At 48.9% G+C, this 20,004-nt stretch overlaps 1 protein-coding gene across 1 annotated transcript in view; it reads left to right on the top strand.

Moving 5' to 3' along the window:
• The window catches only part of LOC115202583 (versican core protein), a 39,797-nt gene that overhangs the window by 7,480 nt on the left and 12,313 nt on the right, over positions 1-20,004 (top strand). The window contains exons 4-13 of the mRNA XM_029766693.1: positions 718-892; positions 1,067-1,194; positions 1,302-1,595; positions 9,840-10,829; positions 16,039-16,217; positions 16,389-17,781; positions 18,011-18,124; positions 18,325-18,915; positions 19,133-19,246; positions 19,379-19,969. Of these exons, the coding sequence (XP_029622553.1) occupies positions 718-892; positions 1,067-1,194; positions 1,302-1,595; positions 9,840-10,829; positions 16,039-16,217; positions 16,389-17,781; positions 18,011-18,124; positions 18,325-18,915; positions 19,133-19,246; positions 19,379-19,969 (4,569 nt within the window). The remainder of the gene's footprint in view (positions 1-717; positions 893-1,066; positions 1,195-1,301; positions 1,596-9,839; positions 10,830-16,038; positions 16,218-16,388; positions 17,782-18,010; positions 18,125-18,324; positions 18,916-19,132; positions 19,247-19,378; positions 19,970-20,004) is intronic.

The raw sequence follows: 20,004 nt of genomic DNA, 5'->3' as shown, positions 1-20,004 counted from the left end.
ACAGCTGTGCCGGAGTAAACAGAACCACCGGTTGTCTCCAGGTCTCTCTCTCTCTCTCTTTGAGTCTCTCTGGCTTGCATGCCGAGGAAGACCTGGCTCTATGCCTGTAGTGTGGTTAACTGAACATACAATTGCAAATGATATGCACAGTATACTACTGTGTGGCATTCAAGCTGGGTATCTTTCATAAGGAGAAAGCCCCTGAATAGCCCAGATTATCACATAGTGTGCATTAGAGATGAACAACGGTCTGTTGGTGCAACGGTCTGTTGGTACAGTCTCTGTGTGTGGATACAACCAGAGACTGCTCTATCCGACCAACAACTCTTTTTACTGCTCGTCAGTCTATTCAGTGAACTCTACAACTGGAGCCAGTTTCCTAGAGGGAGAAACAATGAACTCTCTTGTGAACTTGGAAAACAGGGTTCTGATTGGACCAGACGATCATCCTCGCGTAGTTCCAGGATGTCAGAGAGCTAAAGTATCGCAGCGCAGTCTTCTTCTCTGTCCTATCTGCAGTATGATGCTCGTGTTACTTGGTTGTCTCCGTTTCCTTATTTGAATGTACTTATTGTACAGTAAGTGGATCTGGGCGACAGTTTTTTTTCTAAATTGCTTGTAAAAGTGGGCTCTCTGGTTGTGTCCTTTCTGTAACCCTCTCGATACTAAACACAGGCACTCACCACACAAACTGACCTCCTGTCTCTGTCTCTCCAGGTGTGGTGTTCCACTACAGGTCTGCTTCTAGCCGTTATACCTTTTCCTTTCCTGGGGCCGTTGACGCGTGTCGCGCGGCCGGGGCAACCATCGCTACGGCCGAACAGCTGACTGCCGCCTTCGAGGACGGACTGGACCAGTGTGATGCCGGCTGGATAGCCGACCAGACAGTCAGGTGTGTTTGCGTGTTACTTAAAAAGCATCGCAGCTCTCAACTGATGTGGGTGGTGATGACCAGGTGCTGAAACAAAATATGTTTAGTACCCGTCTCGAGGATACCTCCGGCCCCTTACAGAGTATGTATGGTAAACTACATTTCCCATGCTCCCTCTCTCTCTCTTCCCTGTAGATACCCAATCACGAAGCCCCGTCCTGGTTGCATGGGCGATATGATGCACAGGCCAGGGATCAGGACGTATGGGCTCAGAGACCCTAAAGAGACCTACGACGTCTACTGTTACGCAGACAAACTACGCGGTGAGTAAGTGTGTGTGCATGAGTGAGTTTTAGTGTTTGGCGTTTCCTGATGGTGAGTTAAAGCGTGTGTCTCATTGGGTAAAGTGTGCATACATCTCCCCCTGCAGGTGAGGTGTTCTATGCTCCTATCCGTTACAAGCTGACCCTTCGCCAGGCTAAGCGTACGTGCGAGACGCAAGGGGCGGTGCTCGCCTCCCCTGGCAACCTGTTCGCCGCGTGGCGGGGAGGCCTGGATCGCTGTGACTACGGCTGGCTGTCAGACGGGAGCGCCCGCTACCCCATCTCCATCCCCAGACCCCAGTGTGGAGGAGGGCTGCTGGGGGTCCGGACTCTGTACCGATTCCCCGACCAGACTGGCTTCCCCAGACCTATTGACAGACATGGAGCGTTCTGCTTCAAGGGTAAGACTTGTGCAATGCTTTTACCACCACGGTTGCTAAAGCTGCTGTCACTGCTACCATGACAGCGATGACAATGATGATCAGAATGATGATATTGAAGATGGGGAGGAAGAAGAAGAGCGAGAGGAGGAGCCAGACATTGAGATATGGGATTGAGAAGTAGTGAGAAGGGGGGAAAGAGTAGACATGTTCTTAAGGAGAGAGGGGGGGCGGGTAGCAGGCTAGAGAGGAGCTGTTCCTCTAGTGTACTGACGGACATTCAGACTTGGCAGGCCGGAGTAGCATCAGGGATATTTATGTAGTTTCTCTCAGGCTCAATGAGTTATGGCCCGTCCTGTGTGAGGATGAACTCTCACCTTGTTTTCACTTCCTGCTGAGGGTTGTTTAAACGACCGAGCCTGTTGCGACAGAGCACATCTATGAGACACAGAAAGGGTTGTGAGGGGAGAAGGGGGAGATGGAGAGAGGGAGATGGGCAGAGAGATAGAGTGGAGGGGCAGAAAGAGGGAGAGGGGAGGGAGTTAGAGAGAGAGAGAGAGGATTAGAGATAGAGAGAAGAGGATGAAGGCTGGTTAACGTGAAACTGTTAGGTTACAGTAAAAGGCTGAATGCTTGCTTGAGCAACACACAAACTTTACATTTTATCTGTTCATTTTCAGTTGACATGATTTATATTGTAGTTCAAGTTACAGGCATTTGTTAGGCTCTGGCCCAACAAGCATTTAAAGCTTTTAAAAGGACTTTTATTGTGATACCATGTTGGACACATCTGTTTGCACAGTAAAGATGTACTGTACATCTGGAAAGACAATGGCCCACTCCCTTCCGCTCCTTCCTTTACTATATCACCCCATACTCCCTGCCTTATGCCTAACTGCAATCTCTAACCCATACATCATCTTCCTTTCCCTACATTACTGCAGTATGCAGTGTCCCCTTCCTCTCCCTGCATTACTGCATTCCCCTAACTCCTGCACCTCTCCTTTACTGCAGTCTTTGAGTGTCCTACATCCCCAACCTCTACCTGCCTTATTGCAGTCTGCAAGTGTGCAACCTCCCATTCCTCTCTCTGCCTTACTGCAGTCTCCAACCTCCCATTCCTCTCTCTGCCTTACTGCAGTCTCCAACCTCCCATTCCTCTCTCTGCCTTACTGCAGTCTCCAACCTCCCATTCCTCTCTCTGCCTTACTGCAGTCTCCAACCTCCCATTCCTCTCTCTGCCTTACTGCAGTCTCCAACCTCCCATTCCTCTCTCTGCCTTACTGTAGTCTCCAACCTCCCATTCCTCTCTCTGCCTTACTGCAGTCTGCCACCTACCAACCTCCCATTCCTCTCTCTATCTTACTGCAGTCTCCAGCCTCTTCATCCTCTCTATCTTACTGCAGTCTCCAGCCTCTTCATCCTCTCTATCTTACTGCAGTCTCCAACCTCTCCTACCTCCTCATCCTCTACCTACCTTACTGCAGCCTCAACGTCTGCAACTTTTCCTTCCTCTCGGCCTTACTGCAGTCTACAACCTCCCATTCCTCTCAACCTTACTGCAGTCTACAACCTCCCATTCCTCTCTCTGCCTTACTGCAGTCTCCAACCTCCCATTCCTCTCTCTGCCTTACTGCAGTCTACAACCTCCCATTCCTCTCAACCTTACTGCAGTCTAAAACCTCCCATTCCTCTCAACCTTACTGCAGTCTGCCACCTACCAACCTCCCATTCCTCTTTACCTTACTGCAGTCTCCAACCTACCATTCCTCTCAACCTTACTGCAGTCTGCCACCTACCATTCCTCTCAACCTTGCTGCAGTCTGCCACCTCTCAACCTACCATTCCTCTCAACCTTACTGCAGTCTCCAACCTACCATTCCTCTCAACCTTACTGCAATCTCCAACCTACCATTCCTCTCTACCTTACTGCAGTCTGCCACCTACCAACCTCCCATTCCTCTCTACCTTACTGCAGTCTGCCACCTACCAACCTCCCATTCCTCTCTACCTTACTGCAGTCTCCAGCCTCTTCATCCTCTTTACCTTACTGCAGTCTCCAACCTCTCCTCCCTCCTCATCCTCTACCTGCCTTACTGCAGTCTGCAAATGTGCAACCCCCTTACTTCTCCCTACCTTACTGCAGTCTCAACGTCTGCAACCTCTCCTTCCTCCCTCTACCTTACTGCAGTCTGCAACCTCTCATTACTCTCTACCTTACTGCAGTCTGCAACCTCTCCTTCCTCCCTCTACCTTACTGCAGTCTGCAACCTCTCCTTACTCTCTACCTTACTGCAGTCTGCAACCTCTCATTACTCTCTACCTTACTGCAGTCTGCAACCTCTCATTACTCTCTACCTTACTGCAGTCTGCAATCTCTCCTTCCTCCCTCTACCTTACTGCAGTCTGCAACCTCTCCTTCCTCCCTCTACCTTACTGCAGTCTGCAACCTCTCATTACTCTCTACCTTACTAAAGTCTGCAACCTCTCCTTCCTCCCTCTACCTTACTGCAGTCTGCAACCTCTCCTTCCTCCCTCTACCTTACTGCAATCTGCAACCTCTCATTACTCTCTACCTTACTGCAATCTGCAACCTCTCCTTCCTCCCTCTACCTAACTGCAATCTGCAACCTCTCATTACTCTCTACCTTACTGCAGTCTGCAACCTCTCCTTCCTCCCTCTACCTAACTGCAATCTGCAACCTCTCATTACTCTCTACCTTACTGCAATCTGCAACCTCTCCTTCCTCCCTCGACCTTACTGCAGTCTGCAACCTCTCCTTCCTCCCTCTACCTTACTGCAGTCTGCAACCTCTCCTTCCTCCCTCTACCTTACTGCAGTCTGCAACCTCTCCTTCCTCCCTCTACCTTACTGCAATCTGCAACCTCTCCTTCCTCCCTCTACATTACTGCAGTCTGCAACCTCTCCTTCCTCCCTCTACCTTACTGCAGTCTGCAACCTCTCAATATTCTCTACCTTACTGCAGTCTGCAATCTCTCCTTCCTCCCTCGACCTTACTGCAGTCTGCAACCTCTCCTTCCTCTCTCTACCTTACTGCAGTCTGCAATCTCTCCTTCCTCTCTCTACCTTACTGCAGTCTGCAACCTCTCCTTCCTCCCTCTACCTTACTGCAGTCTGCAACCTCTCATTACTCTCTACCTTACTGCAGTCTGCAACCTCTCCTTCCTCCCTCGACCTTACTGCAGTCTGCAACCTCTCCTTCCTCCCTCTACCTTACTGCAGTCTGCAACCTCTCCTTCCTCCCTCTACCTTACTGCAATCTGCAACCTCTCATTACTCTCTACCTTACTGCAATCTGCAACCTCTCCTTCCTCCCTCTACCTAACTGCAATCTGCAACCTCTCATTACTCTCTACCTTACTGCAGTCTGCAACCTCTCCTTCCTCCCTCTACCTAACTGCAATCTGCAACCTCTCATTACTCTCTACCTTACTGCAATCTGCAACCTCTCCTTCCTCCCTCGACCTTACTGCAGTCTGCAACCTCTCCTTCCTCCCTCTACCTTACTGCAGTCTGCAACCTCTCCTTCCTCCCTCTACCTTACTGCAGTCTGCAACCTCTCATTCCTCCCTCTACCTTACTGCAATCTGCAACCTCTCCTTCCTCCCTCTACATTACTGCAGTCTGCAACCTCTCCTTCCTCCCTCTACCTTACTGCAGTCTGCAACCTCTCCTTCCTCCCTCGACCTTACTGCAATCTGCAACCTCTCATTACTCTCTACCTTACTGCAGTCTGCAACCTCTCCTTCCTCCCTCTACCTTACTGCAGTCTGCAACCTCTCCTTCCTCCCTCTACCTTACTGCAATCTGCAACCTCTCCTTCCTCCCTCTACCTTACTGCAGTCTGCAACCTCTCCTTCCTCCCTCGACCTTACTGCAGTCTGCAACCTCTCCTTCCTCCCTCGACCTTACTGCAGTCTGCAACCTCTCCTTCCTCCCTCGACCTTACTGCAGTCTGCAACCTCTCCTTCCTCCCTCGACCTTACTGCAGTCTGCAACCTCTCCTTCCTCCCTCGACCTTACTGCAGTCTGCAACCTCTCCTTCCTCCCTCGACCTTACTGCAATCTGCAACCTCTCCTTCCTCCCTCTAACCTTACTGCAGTCTGCAACCTCTCCTTCCTCCCTCTACCTTACTGCAGTCTGCAACCTCTCCTTCCTCCCTCTAACTTCCTGCAATCTGCAACCTCTCCTTCCTCCCTATACCTTACTGCAGTCTGCAACCTCTCATTACTCTCTACCTTACTGCAGTCTGCAACCTCTCCTTCCTCCCTCTACCTTACTGCAGTCTGCAACCTCTCCTTCCTCCCTCTACCTTACTGCAGTCTGCAACCTCTCCTTCCTCCCTCGACCTTACTGCAGTCTGCAACCTCTCCTTCCTCCCTCTACCTTACTGCAGTCTGCAACCTCTCCTTCCTCCCTCTAACTTACTGCAATCTGCAACCTCTCCTTCCTCCCTCTACCTTACTGCAGTCTGCAACCTCTCATTACTCTCTACCTTACTGCAGTCTGCAACCTCTCATTACTCTCTACCTTACTGCAGTCTGCAACCTCTCCTTCCTCCCTCTACCTTACTGCAGTCTGCAACCTCTCCTTCCTCCCTCGACCTTACTGCAGTCTGCAACCTCTCCTTCCTCCCTCTACCTTACTGCAGTCTGCAACCTCTCCTTCCTCCCTCTACCTTACTGCAATCTGCAACCTCTCATTACTCTCTACCTTACTGCAGTCTGCAACCTCTCCTTCCTCCCTCTACCTTACTGCAGTCTGCAACCTCTCCTTCCTCCCTCGACCTTACTGCAGTCTGCAACCTCTCCTTCCTCCCTCTACCTTACTGCAGTCTGCAACCTCTCCTTCCTCCCTCTACCTTACTGCAATCTGCAACCTCTCATTACTCTCTACCTTACTGCAGTCTGCAACCTCTCCTTCCTCCCTCTACCTTACTGCAATCTGCAACCTCTCCTTCCTCCCTCTACCTTACTGCAGTCTGCAACCTCTCCTTCCTCCCTCGACCTTACTGCAGTCTGCAACCTCTCCTTCCTCCCTCGACCTTACTGCAGTCTGCAACCTCTCCTTCCTCCCTCGACCTTACTGCAGTCTGCAACCTCTCCTTCGTCCCTCGACCTTACTGCAGTCTGCAACCTCTCCTTCCTCCCTCGACCTTACTGCAGTCTGCAACCTCTCCTTCCTCCCTCGACCTTACTGCAATCTGCAACCTCTCCTTCCTCCCTCTACCTTACTGCAGTCTGCAACCTCTCCTTCCTCCCTCTACCTTACTGCAGTCTGCAACCTCTCCTTCCTCCCTCTAACTTACTGCAATCTGCAACCTCTCCTTCCTCCCTCTACCTTACTGCAGTCTGCAACCTCTCATTACTCTCTACCTTACTGCAGTCTGCAACCTCTCATTACTCTCTACCTTACTGCAGTCTGCAACCTCTCCTTCCTCCCTCTACCTTACTGCAGTCTGCAACCTCTCCTTCCTCCCTCGACCTTACTGCAGTCTGCAACCTCTCCTTCCTCCCTCTACCTTACTGCAGTCTGCAACCTCTCCTTCCTCCCTCTACCTTACTGCAGTCTGCAACCTCTCCTTCCTCCCTCTACCTTACTGCAGTCTGCAACCTCTCCTTCCTCCCTCTACCTTACTGCAGTCTGCAACCTCTCCTTCCTCCCTCTACCTTACTGCAGTCTGCAACCTCTCCTTCCTCCCTCTACCTTACTGCAGTCTGCAACCTCTCCTTCCTCCCTCTACCTTACTGCAGTCTGCAACCTCTCCTTCCTCCCTCGACCTTACTGCAGTCTGCAACCTCTCCTTCCTCCCTCGACCTTACTGCAGTCTGCAACCTCTCATTACTCTCTACCTTACTGCAGTCTGCAACCTCTCCTTCCTCCCTCTACCTTACTGCAGTCTGCAACTTCTCCGTCCTCTTTATCCTCTCTCAACCTTCCGGTTTCCAACTTCACGACTGACATAACCCAATGTCTTCCACATGGTTGGCCCATTCTTTCAGGGTCATGGTTGGCCCGTTCTTTCAGGGTCAGGGCTTAGGACTGGATCCCGGCTCGAAACATGGCTCTGATTTGGTGGGTCATTAGACAACGATATCTCTAGGGGGGGTCACAGCAGAGACCCAGTGACAGTTAGGAACCCAAAGCAGTTTATAGTGTGGGGTTGCAAAGGGGAATGAGAATGAGTTCTGCAGAGAACCAGCGCTCTGTTTAACTCTACCGTGCTGAAGAATAGCCTCCCGCCCGCTCGCTCCTCTCTCTTCTGTTCCTTCCATTTATGAGCCTGTGTGTGTGTGTGTGTTTTTTTTTTTATTAGGGGAAAACCCAACTCATGCTATCTACACGGCGAGAAGCACAGAGAGAAACAGGACAGGTCCCTAATGCATTACAGCGGGCCCCTTCCCAGAGAGAGAGGGGAACATGAGAGAAAGAGGGAGGGCAAGTCTTACTTGCCCAAGAGTATCATTATCATCATGCTCATCATTATCAGATTATCAGTATCGATTTACACACTGGCAACCCTCTTTTTGCAGACACTAAATATTCTGTTGCAATCTAGTGGTTTCTAAAAGACCATTTGATGAAATCCATAACATAATGCACATGAAACGGTAACGTCTCCGACTGCGTGTAGTTGATTCATACAGCTCAGAAAGTATATGTTAGCTGGGTCCTGCATTTAGCCTACAGGGCATGCGAGCTAATGCATAGTGGAAGTGACATGGCTTTAGGGACTTGGGACAGACTGCAGGCCAGCCAGATGGCCTGGCCCAGCCAAACACGTGTCATCAGACCTGGGCTGGAGATGGAGCTAGCTTGGCTGGGCTGGATGCTGGACTGTCCACGTCCCCTCACAGTTTGTGTGAGCAGGCGAACTCTCCCTGAGTGTCCTTGCTCAGAGTCCTGCCAGCAATACACACCTCCAATACACAGAGAGAGAGAGAGGGGGATGGAGTGAGAGGTGGCGAGTGGGAGTGAAAGAGAGAGCGAGAGAACGAGAAGCAGAGAGAGAGAGGGGGAAAGAGAAGTGGCCAAAGAAAGGGAGGAAAAGAGAGAGAGGGAGTGTGGGAGAGCGGAAGGGGTGGGGGGGGGTCCAGCTCCTCCTTCTATACATGCATCCAACATTTTCAGAGGGGGGCTAAAATGGAATATATACATTAAAACATAATTATGACATGACAGTATGTCGGTAAGGTTAACGTGCATGCGTCAGCTGTCCATGAGACAAGCAGCGGGCACGTTACACAGGTGCATTGTGGATGTGTGCAACACAGAGAGGGATGTTATGACTTTGCATGTATGTAGGCCTTCCATTTTCCTCTGATGGTAAAGAGTTACTAGAGGAAAAAAGAGACATGTTGCTATTTTCTACAGGAGGAAAAAAGAGACATGTTGCTATTTTCTACAGGAGGACAATAGAGACATGTTGCTATTTTCTACAGGAGGAAAAGAGAGACATGTTGCTATTTTCTACAGGAGGAAAAGAGAGACATGTTGCTATTTTCTACAGGAGGAAAAGAGAGACATGCTGCTATTTTCTACAGGAGGAAAATAAGAGACATGTTGCTATTTTCTACAGGAGGAAAATAAGAGACATGTTGCTATTTTCTACAGGAGGAAAATAAGAGACATGTTGCCTAAAGATGTGCGCCAGTGTTGGAACATAGCAGGTTGGGCGTAGCCAAAAGAAATGCTTCAGCGATACATCTAGGTGTGTGTTTGCGGTTGTGTGTATGCATACACGCTTATGCCAGGGGAAAAGGGAGGTCGGAGGTTTACAGTTGGCCTAAAACAACAATTCTTAACACAGTTCACACGCCACGCAGTCTAAAAATACAGACCTCCTGGCAGAGAGAGAAAGAGAGACATTCTGACAGACTGACCCCCCCACCCCCCCCACCCCCCCCCCCCGCTGGCACTGACGACCCTTTTTGATTCTTAACGGCTGACGTCGCTCTTTAAAAATGTAACTCTCTGGGTTTGATATCCTTTTACAGCCTGCAGCTGTGAGCTGACACCGTTCTGAGTCTGACAACACCATGTTGAGCGTTCTCCGACAGCATCCTGTTTCTCGTTTGTCTTTTATCTACTGTGGCACAGCATGCTCATTAGTCTTTCTATTTGCCTTGAAGTACCTTGACTGTGATCTCAGGTGATATAATCTGAGGGACCACCTCATAGCGGCAACGTGAACCGTTTTGGGATGTCACCAGAGCTAAACCCCTCCTCTCTGTCTCTGCAGGTAAGGAACCGGAGATCCCCCCTCCTGGACCTGTGACGACCACGGATGCTCGCAGGACAGACACGGCTACAGACGTACCTCACACTACCTACCACACATACCTTACAGGCACAACTCCCGCAGACAGAACTGACCGCACAGCTGTAGACAAACCTCACCACGCAGACAGACCACACCAAACAACTGGCCAAGACAGAAGTCAGCATACAGGTGGACCACATGATACAGCTTATACAGGCACAGTCCGACTTCACACTACTTCTGACGGAACACACGCCGCCAAAGACGAGTATCCCACCACTGACCACAAGACGACAGACAAAGACCGAACTGCCCAGATAGGAGACAGAACGACAGACAAAAAGACAGACTTCTCTGTTGGTACCACTCAGTTCCCTGAGTACGATGGGGATGACTTTGTCCCAGACCTAACCAAGGTAGAGTCATTGCCCTCCATGGGTGATCCCCTGCTCCCCCTGCAGCTGCCCCCTCTCCCCACCATCCGCTCCCAGCCCACCCGCCCCCAACTAGACATCAACCAGGGGGGAGACAAGGAAGAGGGGGAGGTTCAGACAGGCTCAGGCAGGGGGGAGAGCAGTGGGAGTGGGGAGGGGAGCAGTAGTGATGGGGAGAGTGAGGGGGAGGACCAGGGAGTGATGACTCTCACACAGGGCTTCACGGCAGACACAGGACTGGGGTCAGACCCCTCACGCCCAGGACAACCAGGGTACCCAGGACATCCAAGGGGGTATCCAGGGTCGGTCACCCCAGAGCATGGCCACTCAGATGGGGACAAAGTGACAGGACAGCAGCCTGCTGTGGTCTACAAGGAGGAGGAGGGCAAGAGCTCTAGAACAACAACCCACAGCCAACCAGGAGCCACGGAATCATACAGCATGGACAAATCGGTGGCTATCCATACGGAGGCCACGCCCACCAAACCACCAATCCACCTCATCCTCGTCAACGTGCACGACCAGAACCAATCAGGTGAGAGTTTACTGTCGACTCTGATGACAAGGTAATGTTCCATTTAATAATACACAACCAAACAAACTCGTATCTCAACACTGATAACTCTGTGTATGTGGACATAACACCTCTGTTTCGAGGTATGTTCTCATGATTGTATCACCAAACTATGCATAGTCACTTTAACTATACATTCATGTACATACTACCTCAATTGGGCCGACCAACCAGTGCTCCCGCACACTGGCTAACCGGGCTATCTGCATTGTGTCCCACCCACCACCCGCCGACCCCTCTTACGCTATTGCTACTCTCTGTTCATCATATATGCATAGTCATTTTAACCATATCTACATGTACATACTACCTCAATCAGCCTGACTAACCGGTGTCTGTATGTAGCCTCGCTACTTTTATAGCCTCGCTACTGTATATAGCCTGTCTTTTTACTGTTGTTTTTATTTCTTTACCTACCTATTGTTCACCTAATACCCTTTTTTGCACTATCGGTTAGAGCCTGTAAGTAAGCATTTCACTGTAAGGTCTACACCTGTTGTATTCAGCGCACGTGACAAATAAACTTTGATTTGATTTGAAACTATGAACTGTCTCAGCCACCTTGTGAAGTGACTGTAGTAAGTCCTGTTTTATAAACTGGGTGGTTCGAGCCCTGAATACTGATTGGCTGACAGCCATGGTATATCAGACCATATACCATGGGAATGACAAAACATTTATATTTACTGCTCTAATTACATTGGTAACCAGTTTATAATAGCAATAAGGCACCTCGGGGGTTTGTGATATATGGCCAATATAACACAGCTAAGGGCTGTGTCCAGGCACTCCGCGTTGCGTCGTGGATAAAAACAGCCCTTAGTTGTGGTATATTGGCCATATACCACACCTCCTCGGGCCTTGTTGCTTAAGTACACTCTAACATTATGAGTCTCTGTGGGTGACTGCGTGTGCTGAAGGACTCTGTACTCTCTGTGCTTCAGAGGGAGCTGCTTGTATTGACGCTCTGTTGGATCTAGACAGATGTCCAGTGTAGGCAGACAGAATGGTCAGTCAGAGAGAGATAGTAGCATGGAAAGAGAGTATACAGTACCAAGAGTGTGGGTGTGGCATGGACAGGAAGGAGACAGTGACCACTCTTTAACTAGGCTACTGCTGGACAACTGTGTCCTCAAACTGACCTGACGCATCTCCATAATATATTCATATCTCCGTTAAAAGAGATTTCCAGCCTTGGCTGCTGTAGGAGTTCAGGATCTGTGGGAACATTTTAGATTTAGGGATGATCTTATTTAGCTGTGTGTGTGTGTGTGTGTGTGTGTGTGTGTGTGTGTGTGTGTGTGTGTGTGTGTGTGTGTGTGTGTGTGTGAGGGCCGGCATACCTCCTTGCCCATCCAAATAAAATATTGATATATTTATAACTTATTTGACCAACACACGGCCAACAGAAAGATGCATCAATCTCATTAAAGCATCTGAGCGAGCGAGTGAAACAGCGCCCCTCTGTCCCAGTATGTGTAGACCATGTATCTGATAATGTCTGCACCAAAACAGTATGGCATGTCATACTATTTCTGGCCAGACAGCATCAGATACATGGGCTACATATTAGAAGGGCGCTGTTTCGCTTGTTTGGATGCTTTCTCCAGTGATATGCTTAGTTTCAACAGAGAGGAAGAGGTGAAGCAAGAGGGCTCACTTTCACCAAATTCTGTCCAGTAAAAGCCGAATGCGTTTCTATGGGAATAATATGCAGACCTAAGCTTGTCGCCTGTCTTCCCGCTTTTTGGAACCAAAGACTCCCATTGTTAGGGCGGAGACATGAGCATCTCGTCATTATATACAGGATCTCTGGTTTCAGCCAAAGGAAAATTGTTAGGATGCTGGATTGCCCTAAAGTACATGTATGTTTCGCCATTGCTGTGGATTGTTTCAAATGACGAGCGTGTTTGGGAAGCCCGCAATTTGGGTAGTGCGCGTGGCAATAGGTCTAGCTGATTGAGTTGTGGCTGTCAGTGAAAAGCGTCCAAAATATGTGTGAAAATAATGTGTTTTGAATATAATTTAAAATTAGAGGTGGGGTGGGATATGGTGCGTCTCTCTTCATAATGCATGCATATGTAGGAAAGTGCCCATTTGGCAATGTCTGATTTCTGATTGACTTAACCGTCTTAAAACTCACCACTCATTTTTTTCTTCGCCACACACAAATCATGTTTTTTTAAAACTTCTATTGCGAATGATATTTCCTCAGTATTTGAAAAATCTTTCCTACACTCCCGGCCTCGATAATCACCAAACCGAAAGGGCAAAATACAGTATCATGATGTGATGATGTCATATCCAGTGGAAACGTCATAAAAAACATATTTCTTGTATGGAGCCACTGGCCCGGAATAGGCTAGTTGATACAATGTTGCAAGTTCGCTAGGAACCAGTGGCGGTTCTACACCATTTCAGCTGGGGGGGCCAAGCTGGGGCCAGTTGTACTGTTAGAGGGGCCAGTTACATTAGACGTTATTGTTGTCATATCGTTTTCTTCACTGCATTGCAGGCATTAGCAGGCGAAAGACCATGTTCATAATCATCATCGTTGCCACTGTCTAATAACGGATGTAAAACAAAGAATGATAGCAAAAATTTGTTATGTAAAAATTATTTCATACTCCACATTTAGGGGGGCCACAAGGGGGTCCAAAATTGTTGTCACAGGGGCACTGCCCCCCCAGAACCTCTAGTGCTAGGGACAGCGTCCAGCCAGACCAAGTGATGATTTCATACAATGTACCACGTCACTAGGAATAGCTCAAGTTAAGACAGATAGAAAGGAATAAAAAATAAAAAGAAGATTGAAAGGAATGCAGACAGGCGCAGTAGATAGATTGTGATTTAAAGAACCGGAATTTTCATCAGGATATTTTCTACTGCTTTTATTTGTCGGCTTTAGGCCTATGTATTTTACTTAATTGACGATGGAAGTTATATGCCTACTGCTGCATCTCTGAGTTATATGCTCTCATTTATTTAGCCGCCAATGGATCACAGTGTATCAATGGTCCATGTGATAGAGTCTAGTGCTCTGGGCAAAGTTGAATTTTACTTCAGATTTTTAGGATTAACCACGTGACAATGATTTTGAGAAACGAAAACGTTATTATTGAAATTCAACTGTTCCAATAAAATGCACATGTCAAAATAATCCTAACTGGCACGCAGATGGGTAGAAATGTTAGGATAAATTGTGAGCTTCCCCAAACTTGAAACCCACGAGCTGCCTATGGTCTTTACTATTACAGCCATTAAAAAAAGCATATAAGGTCCCGTGAAAAGACGTGGAAATCAAAAGGCCCATCCAACTGATTATATCTGCCTCCGGGTCTGGTGTGTGTGTGCACGTGTGCCTGCTTGCGTGCTTCCAGTGATGTCTTGACGAGGATCACCTCTGGATGCTTTCCAGCTGTTTGTTGTCTTGGTTTAATAGAGAAGTTGTATCGTTATCATCTCTGTCCATTTGCAACCAGTTTACATGTAAGCACGTCCGCAGATTCTGCACAAACAGATGTGGAAACACATGAACTCCTTTTTCGTTTTTAGCTTGGCAGTTACTTTTCGGAGAGAGCGGGAGGGAGAAAGAGAGGCACACATGACCCTGAGGTCAAATGGCAGAGCCTCTTTCAGATCAATCAGCGTTGTAATCACTCTCAACTAATTACTCCCTCAATCTGCTCCCTTCATCCGCCCCTAACATTCCCATCTCTCCCTTCATTCCTTCCCAACATACACCCCACCCCATGCCTCTCCCCCTTTCTCTTTTAATGTTTATGAATGGCTATTGTTTATTATTAAAGGGACATATTGTATATTGTATTAGGTCATATTTCAACCAGTAACTCAATAAGAGTTCAGTTCCTCAGTGGGTTATAGTTCCACAATTTCTACACAACTAAAGGGAATTGACACGTTGAAATATTGAGTGTTAAAGATGGATCTTAATTTCATCCCCCTTTTGTTGCTGAGAATTTTCCTGCACAGCAGGAAATGCGAACTTGTAGTGTATTGGAGTTTTAAAGTCTTCTAAAGGTTGTAATTTTGACTTTGACATTTCAGACTTGATTTGCCCTAACGAAAAATGTATCAACCCCTACTAAAATGCCCATTAATTATAAATCACATAATAATTCACATTTCCTGTTGCAGCAGGATTATTTTTCTGCTGTAGCAAACTAGCTCAAATTAAGATCCTACATCTGTATAGTTAAATCTTCCTGTTTTGCATATAGTAGATGTATCTGATTCAGGGTCACAAAGGGACGGACACCTCTTTAGGTTGGGAGTGGGTTTTATTAACATGGTTAAGTATGACGAATGCACGCACACACACACACACACACACACACACACACACACACACACACACACACACACACACACACACACACACACACACTCATTCAACAGCAGATTAAAAGTCTTTATTTCTACCATCTCACATGGTTTTATTTGTCCCCAGAGACATAACTAACCTCAGGTTTAGTGCTACCCCATCCAAATGTGCTTCCCCTTGCACCCGTTCCCGTGATATAGGTTCCATGTGTACCATAAAGACCTAATGAAGACACAAACCTGCATTGTTCAAATAATACTTCTGGCTCTCATTGAACCAGTCAGAGCCAACACACAGCATACACTATTAAGTCTTTGTGGATAGTATAACAGCATATTGGCATATTGCAATGCTGAAACAATTATCATTTATCAACAATGTGCATTAGGGTTTCACTGTGGTATGTTTCTGGTAGACCTGAATCTGTAGGATTTGCAGGTCATAATGTTCACACACACAGTCTTGTACAGCTAACCTTGTGGGGACACACAATTCAGTCCCGTTCAAAATCCCTAACCTTAAACCTAACCTTAACTCTAACCCTAAACTTAACCCTAGCTCCTAACCCTAAAACTAACCCTAACTCCTAACCCTAACCTTAAACGTAATTCTAACCCTAATACAAATTCTAATCTTAACCACAAACACCCTGGAAATAATGTCCCCAGTTTTTTTCCGTTTACTATTCTTGTGGGTACTTCTGGTCCCCACAAGAGTAGTTAAACATGTCCACACACACACACACAGACACACATACAGACAGACGCACACCCTGACTCTTTCTCTGACCCCCCTACTCTCCCTGGGTTGTTCCTGTGTTTCCAGTGGACCACATCCTGCAGATTCTGGGACAACCTTTAGGGGGTAATGGCGATTTCCAGTCCCCTCTCATCCCAGCCTTCCCAGTTACCCAGAACGAGGCCATTCACGGCAGTAAGGACTCTGACGGCATGCATCCCATCCCTTTTCCCCCAACGCTCAGCTTCATCAACGGGAAACACCAGGTCAGATTTACTGTGCCTGTCTGGATGTGTGAGAGATATTTTGCCTCTCTTTCAAGAACAATGGAAGTAGAAAATCATAATTGAGATGTGTTGCATAAAGTGATACGACACAACAATAAATATTCATTAATTCATTAATTTACTAATTCATTCATTCATCCATTCATTCAGCAGGAGGCTAGAGGAGACCAGTTTGAGATGGCCACACCAGTCTATGGTGAACTGGGAGGAGAGATGGAGCAAGGGGAGGAGAAGAGCCCCACTCCCTTTGACTATGACTCCATCCATACTGGAGAGACCAGCGAGTCCACTGCTACAGACACAGACAGAGATACAAACAGACACACAGCTAAAGACACGGACAGAGGCACAGGCAGAGACAGGACAGGGAAGACGGAGAGCTCCGAAGGAACAACCCCGAATTCCCAACACACATCCCCAGTCTCAGCCTCGTCCCCTAGTTCCCCCCATACTTCCCCAGATGGCATCTCCCCTGATGAGGACACGGAGGGGTCGGGCGGCCGTACCCAGGAGGGCTCAGCAGAAGACACCCGACCCACCCCCGCCTCAGACAGCCAATCAGGCGTGGTCACAGACGAGACGGAGATTGGAGGGGCGGAGAGTGTCTCACACGCCCCGTCTCACACACACTCTGCTCACACTAAGGACACAAACACTATTGATACTTACACCAAGGACAGGCACACTTCATCACACGCACACTCTACTCACACTAAGGACACAAACACTATTGACACTTACACCAAGAACACACACACTACATCACAGACAGAGGCAGGAGACTTCGAGGGGTCTTCATCGGCAGAAGAGGAAGGCTCGGCACAGGAGGTGTACCCGCCTGAAGACCCCAGATACACTAGCCCCGGCAGTCCTGGAGCCATCGAGGCTCCCCCGGTGGGACCTGGGGTGGAGGGACAGGTGACTGTTACACCCAGACCAGGAACCAGACCAGAAGCCAAACCAGGAACCATGCCAACCCAGGCAGGAGTGACTGTAGAAGACCACGCTGGACATCACACAGACTCTTCTACACAGCACAGAGACCACTCCCGCCAACCTGCCACACAGGACAAAAATCTCTCCACAGACACTAAGGATCAATCCAAGTACCTCCCTACACAAACCACCCAGCGTCCAACACACGATAGGGATCCCACCAAGAACCAAACCACATACCATAGAGATCCCTCCACCCACACTAAGGACCAAACCAAACAACCCTCTCACCCTAGATTCCCCCCCACCCACACTAAGGACCAAACCAGTCACTCTACCACAGATCAGAAGACCCCACAGCACCTGAACCAAACACACACACCCCCTGCACACCCCTCCACTCCACCTCCCTCCCGCCCCATCCCCGACTGGACCCTGACCTCCCAGACCCCCCTGCCTGAGGGGGAGGAGTTTGTGGATTATGACCGTGCGATTGGTCCTCCTCTGCTGGAGGCCGGCCCCCATGCTCCTAAAGAACCTCAGTCCACATACCAGCCTGAAACAGGAACTGACTATTACATCGTGGACCAGACTGTCGATGTCAGAGGTAGGTGTAAATCTCAGAGTCTGTTCAGTGGTTTAACAATGGGTTGGTGATGTCATCACAGCCGCTGTCTTCTCTGCTCTCATGGTTGTTGTTGATGATGATGATGATGCTGATGTTGTTGATGATGATGATGCGGATGTTGTTGATGATGATGATGTTGATCATGGTGTTGATAGCTTTGCTATGATGATGATGATGATGATGATGATGATATATGTGTGTGTCTCAGGACTGCAGCAGTGCACAGTGAATGTGTGTTTGAACAAAGCGTCCTGCTACCAGAGAGGCAGAGCCAGCATCTGTGTGTGTCCACCTGGATACACTGGACAGCACTGTGAGACAGGTACACACACACACACACACACACACACACACACACACACACACACACACACACACACACACACACACACACACACACACACACACACACACACACACACACACACACACACACACACCTGTGCAGCTGCTTTAAACCCTAATCAAGACTTTTACAAAAAAGAGACAGCCTTTCAAACCTGACTGTTACACCCAAACCAGGAACAAGACCAGGAACCATGCCAACCCAGGCAGGAGTGACTGTAGAAGACCACGCTGGACATCACACAGACTCTTCTACACAGCACAGAGACCACTCCCGCCAACCTGCCACACAGGACAAAAATCTCTCCACAGACACTAAGGAGCAATTCAAGTACCTCCCTACACAAACCACCCAGCGTCCAACACACGATAGGGATCCCACCAAGAACCAAACCACATACCATAGAGATCCCTCCACCCACACTAAGGACCAAACCAAACAACCCTCTCCCCCTAGATTCCCCCCCACCCACACTAAGGACCAATCCAGTCACTCTACCACAGATCAGAAGACCCCACAGCACCTGAACCAAACACACACACCCCCTGCACACCCCTCCACTCCACCTCCCTCCCGCCCCATCCCCGACTGGACCCTGACCTCCCAGACCCCCCTGCCAGAGGGGGAGGAGTTTGTGGATTATGACCGTGCGATTGGTCCTCCTCTGCTGGAGGCCGGCCCCCATGCTCCTAAAGAACCTCAGTCCACATACCAGCCTGAAACAGGAACTGACTACTACATCGTGGACCAGACTGTCGATGTCAGAGGTAGGTGTAAATCTCAGAGTCTGTTCAGTGGTTTAACAATGGGTTGGTGATGTCATCACAGCCGCTGTCTTCTCTGCTCTCATGGTTGTTGTTGATGATGATGATGCTGATGTTGTTGATGATGATGATGCTGATGTTGTTGATGATGATGATGTTGATCATGGTGTTGATAGCTTTGCTATGATGATGATGATGATGATATGTGTGTGTGTCTCAGGACTGCAGCAGTGCACAGTGAATGTGTGTTTGAACAAAGCGTCCTGCTACCAGAGAGGCAGAGCCAGCATCTGTGTGTGTCCACCTGGATACACTGGACAGCACTGTGAGACAGGTACACACACACACGCACACACACACACACACACACACACACACACACACCTGTGCAGCTGCTTTAAACCCTAATCAAGACTTTTACAAAAAAGAGACAGCCTTTCAAACCTGACTGTTACACCCAAACCAGGAACAAGACCAGGAACCATGCCAACCCAGGCAGGAGTGACTGTAGAAGACCACACTGGACATCACACAGACTCTTCTACACAGCACAGAGACCACTCCCGCCAACCTGCCACACAGGACAAAAATCTCTCCACAGACACTAAGGAGCAATCCAAGTACCTCCCTACACAAACCACCCAGCGTCCAACACACGATAGGGATCCCACCAAGAACCAAACCACATACCATAGAGATCCCTCCACCCACACTAAGGACCAAACCAAACAACCCTCTCCCCCTAGATTCCCCCCCACCCACACTAAGGACCAATCCAGTCACTCTACCACAGATCAGAAGACCCCACAGCACCTGAACCAAACACACACACCCCCTGCACACCCCTCCACTCCACCTCCCTCCCGCCCCATCCCCGACTGGACCCTGACCTCCCAGACCCCCCTGCCAGAGGGGGAGGAGTTTGTGGATTATGACCGTGCGATTGGTCCTCCTCTGCTGGAGGCCGGCCCCCATGCTCCTAAAGAACCTCAGTCCACATACCAGCCTGAAACAGGAACTGACTACTACATCGTGGACCAGACTGTCGATGTCAGAGGTAGGTGTAAATCTCAGAGTCTGTTCAGTGGTTTA

Source organism: Salmo trutta, chromosome 12 (genome assembly GCF_901001165.1).
Source record: "Salmo trutta chromosome 12, fSalTru1.1, whole genome shotgun sequence".
NCBI classification, from domain to species: domain Eukaryota; kingdom Metazoa; phylum Chordata; class Actinopteri; order Salmoniformes; family Salmonidae; genus Salmo; species Salmo trutta.
This window is presented reverse-complemented; position numbering and strand designations above follow the sequence as displayed.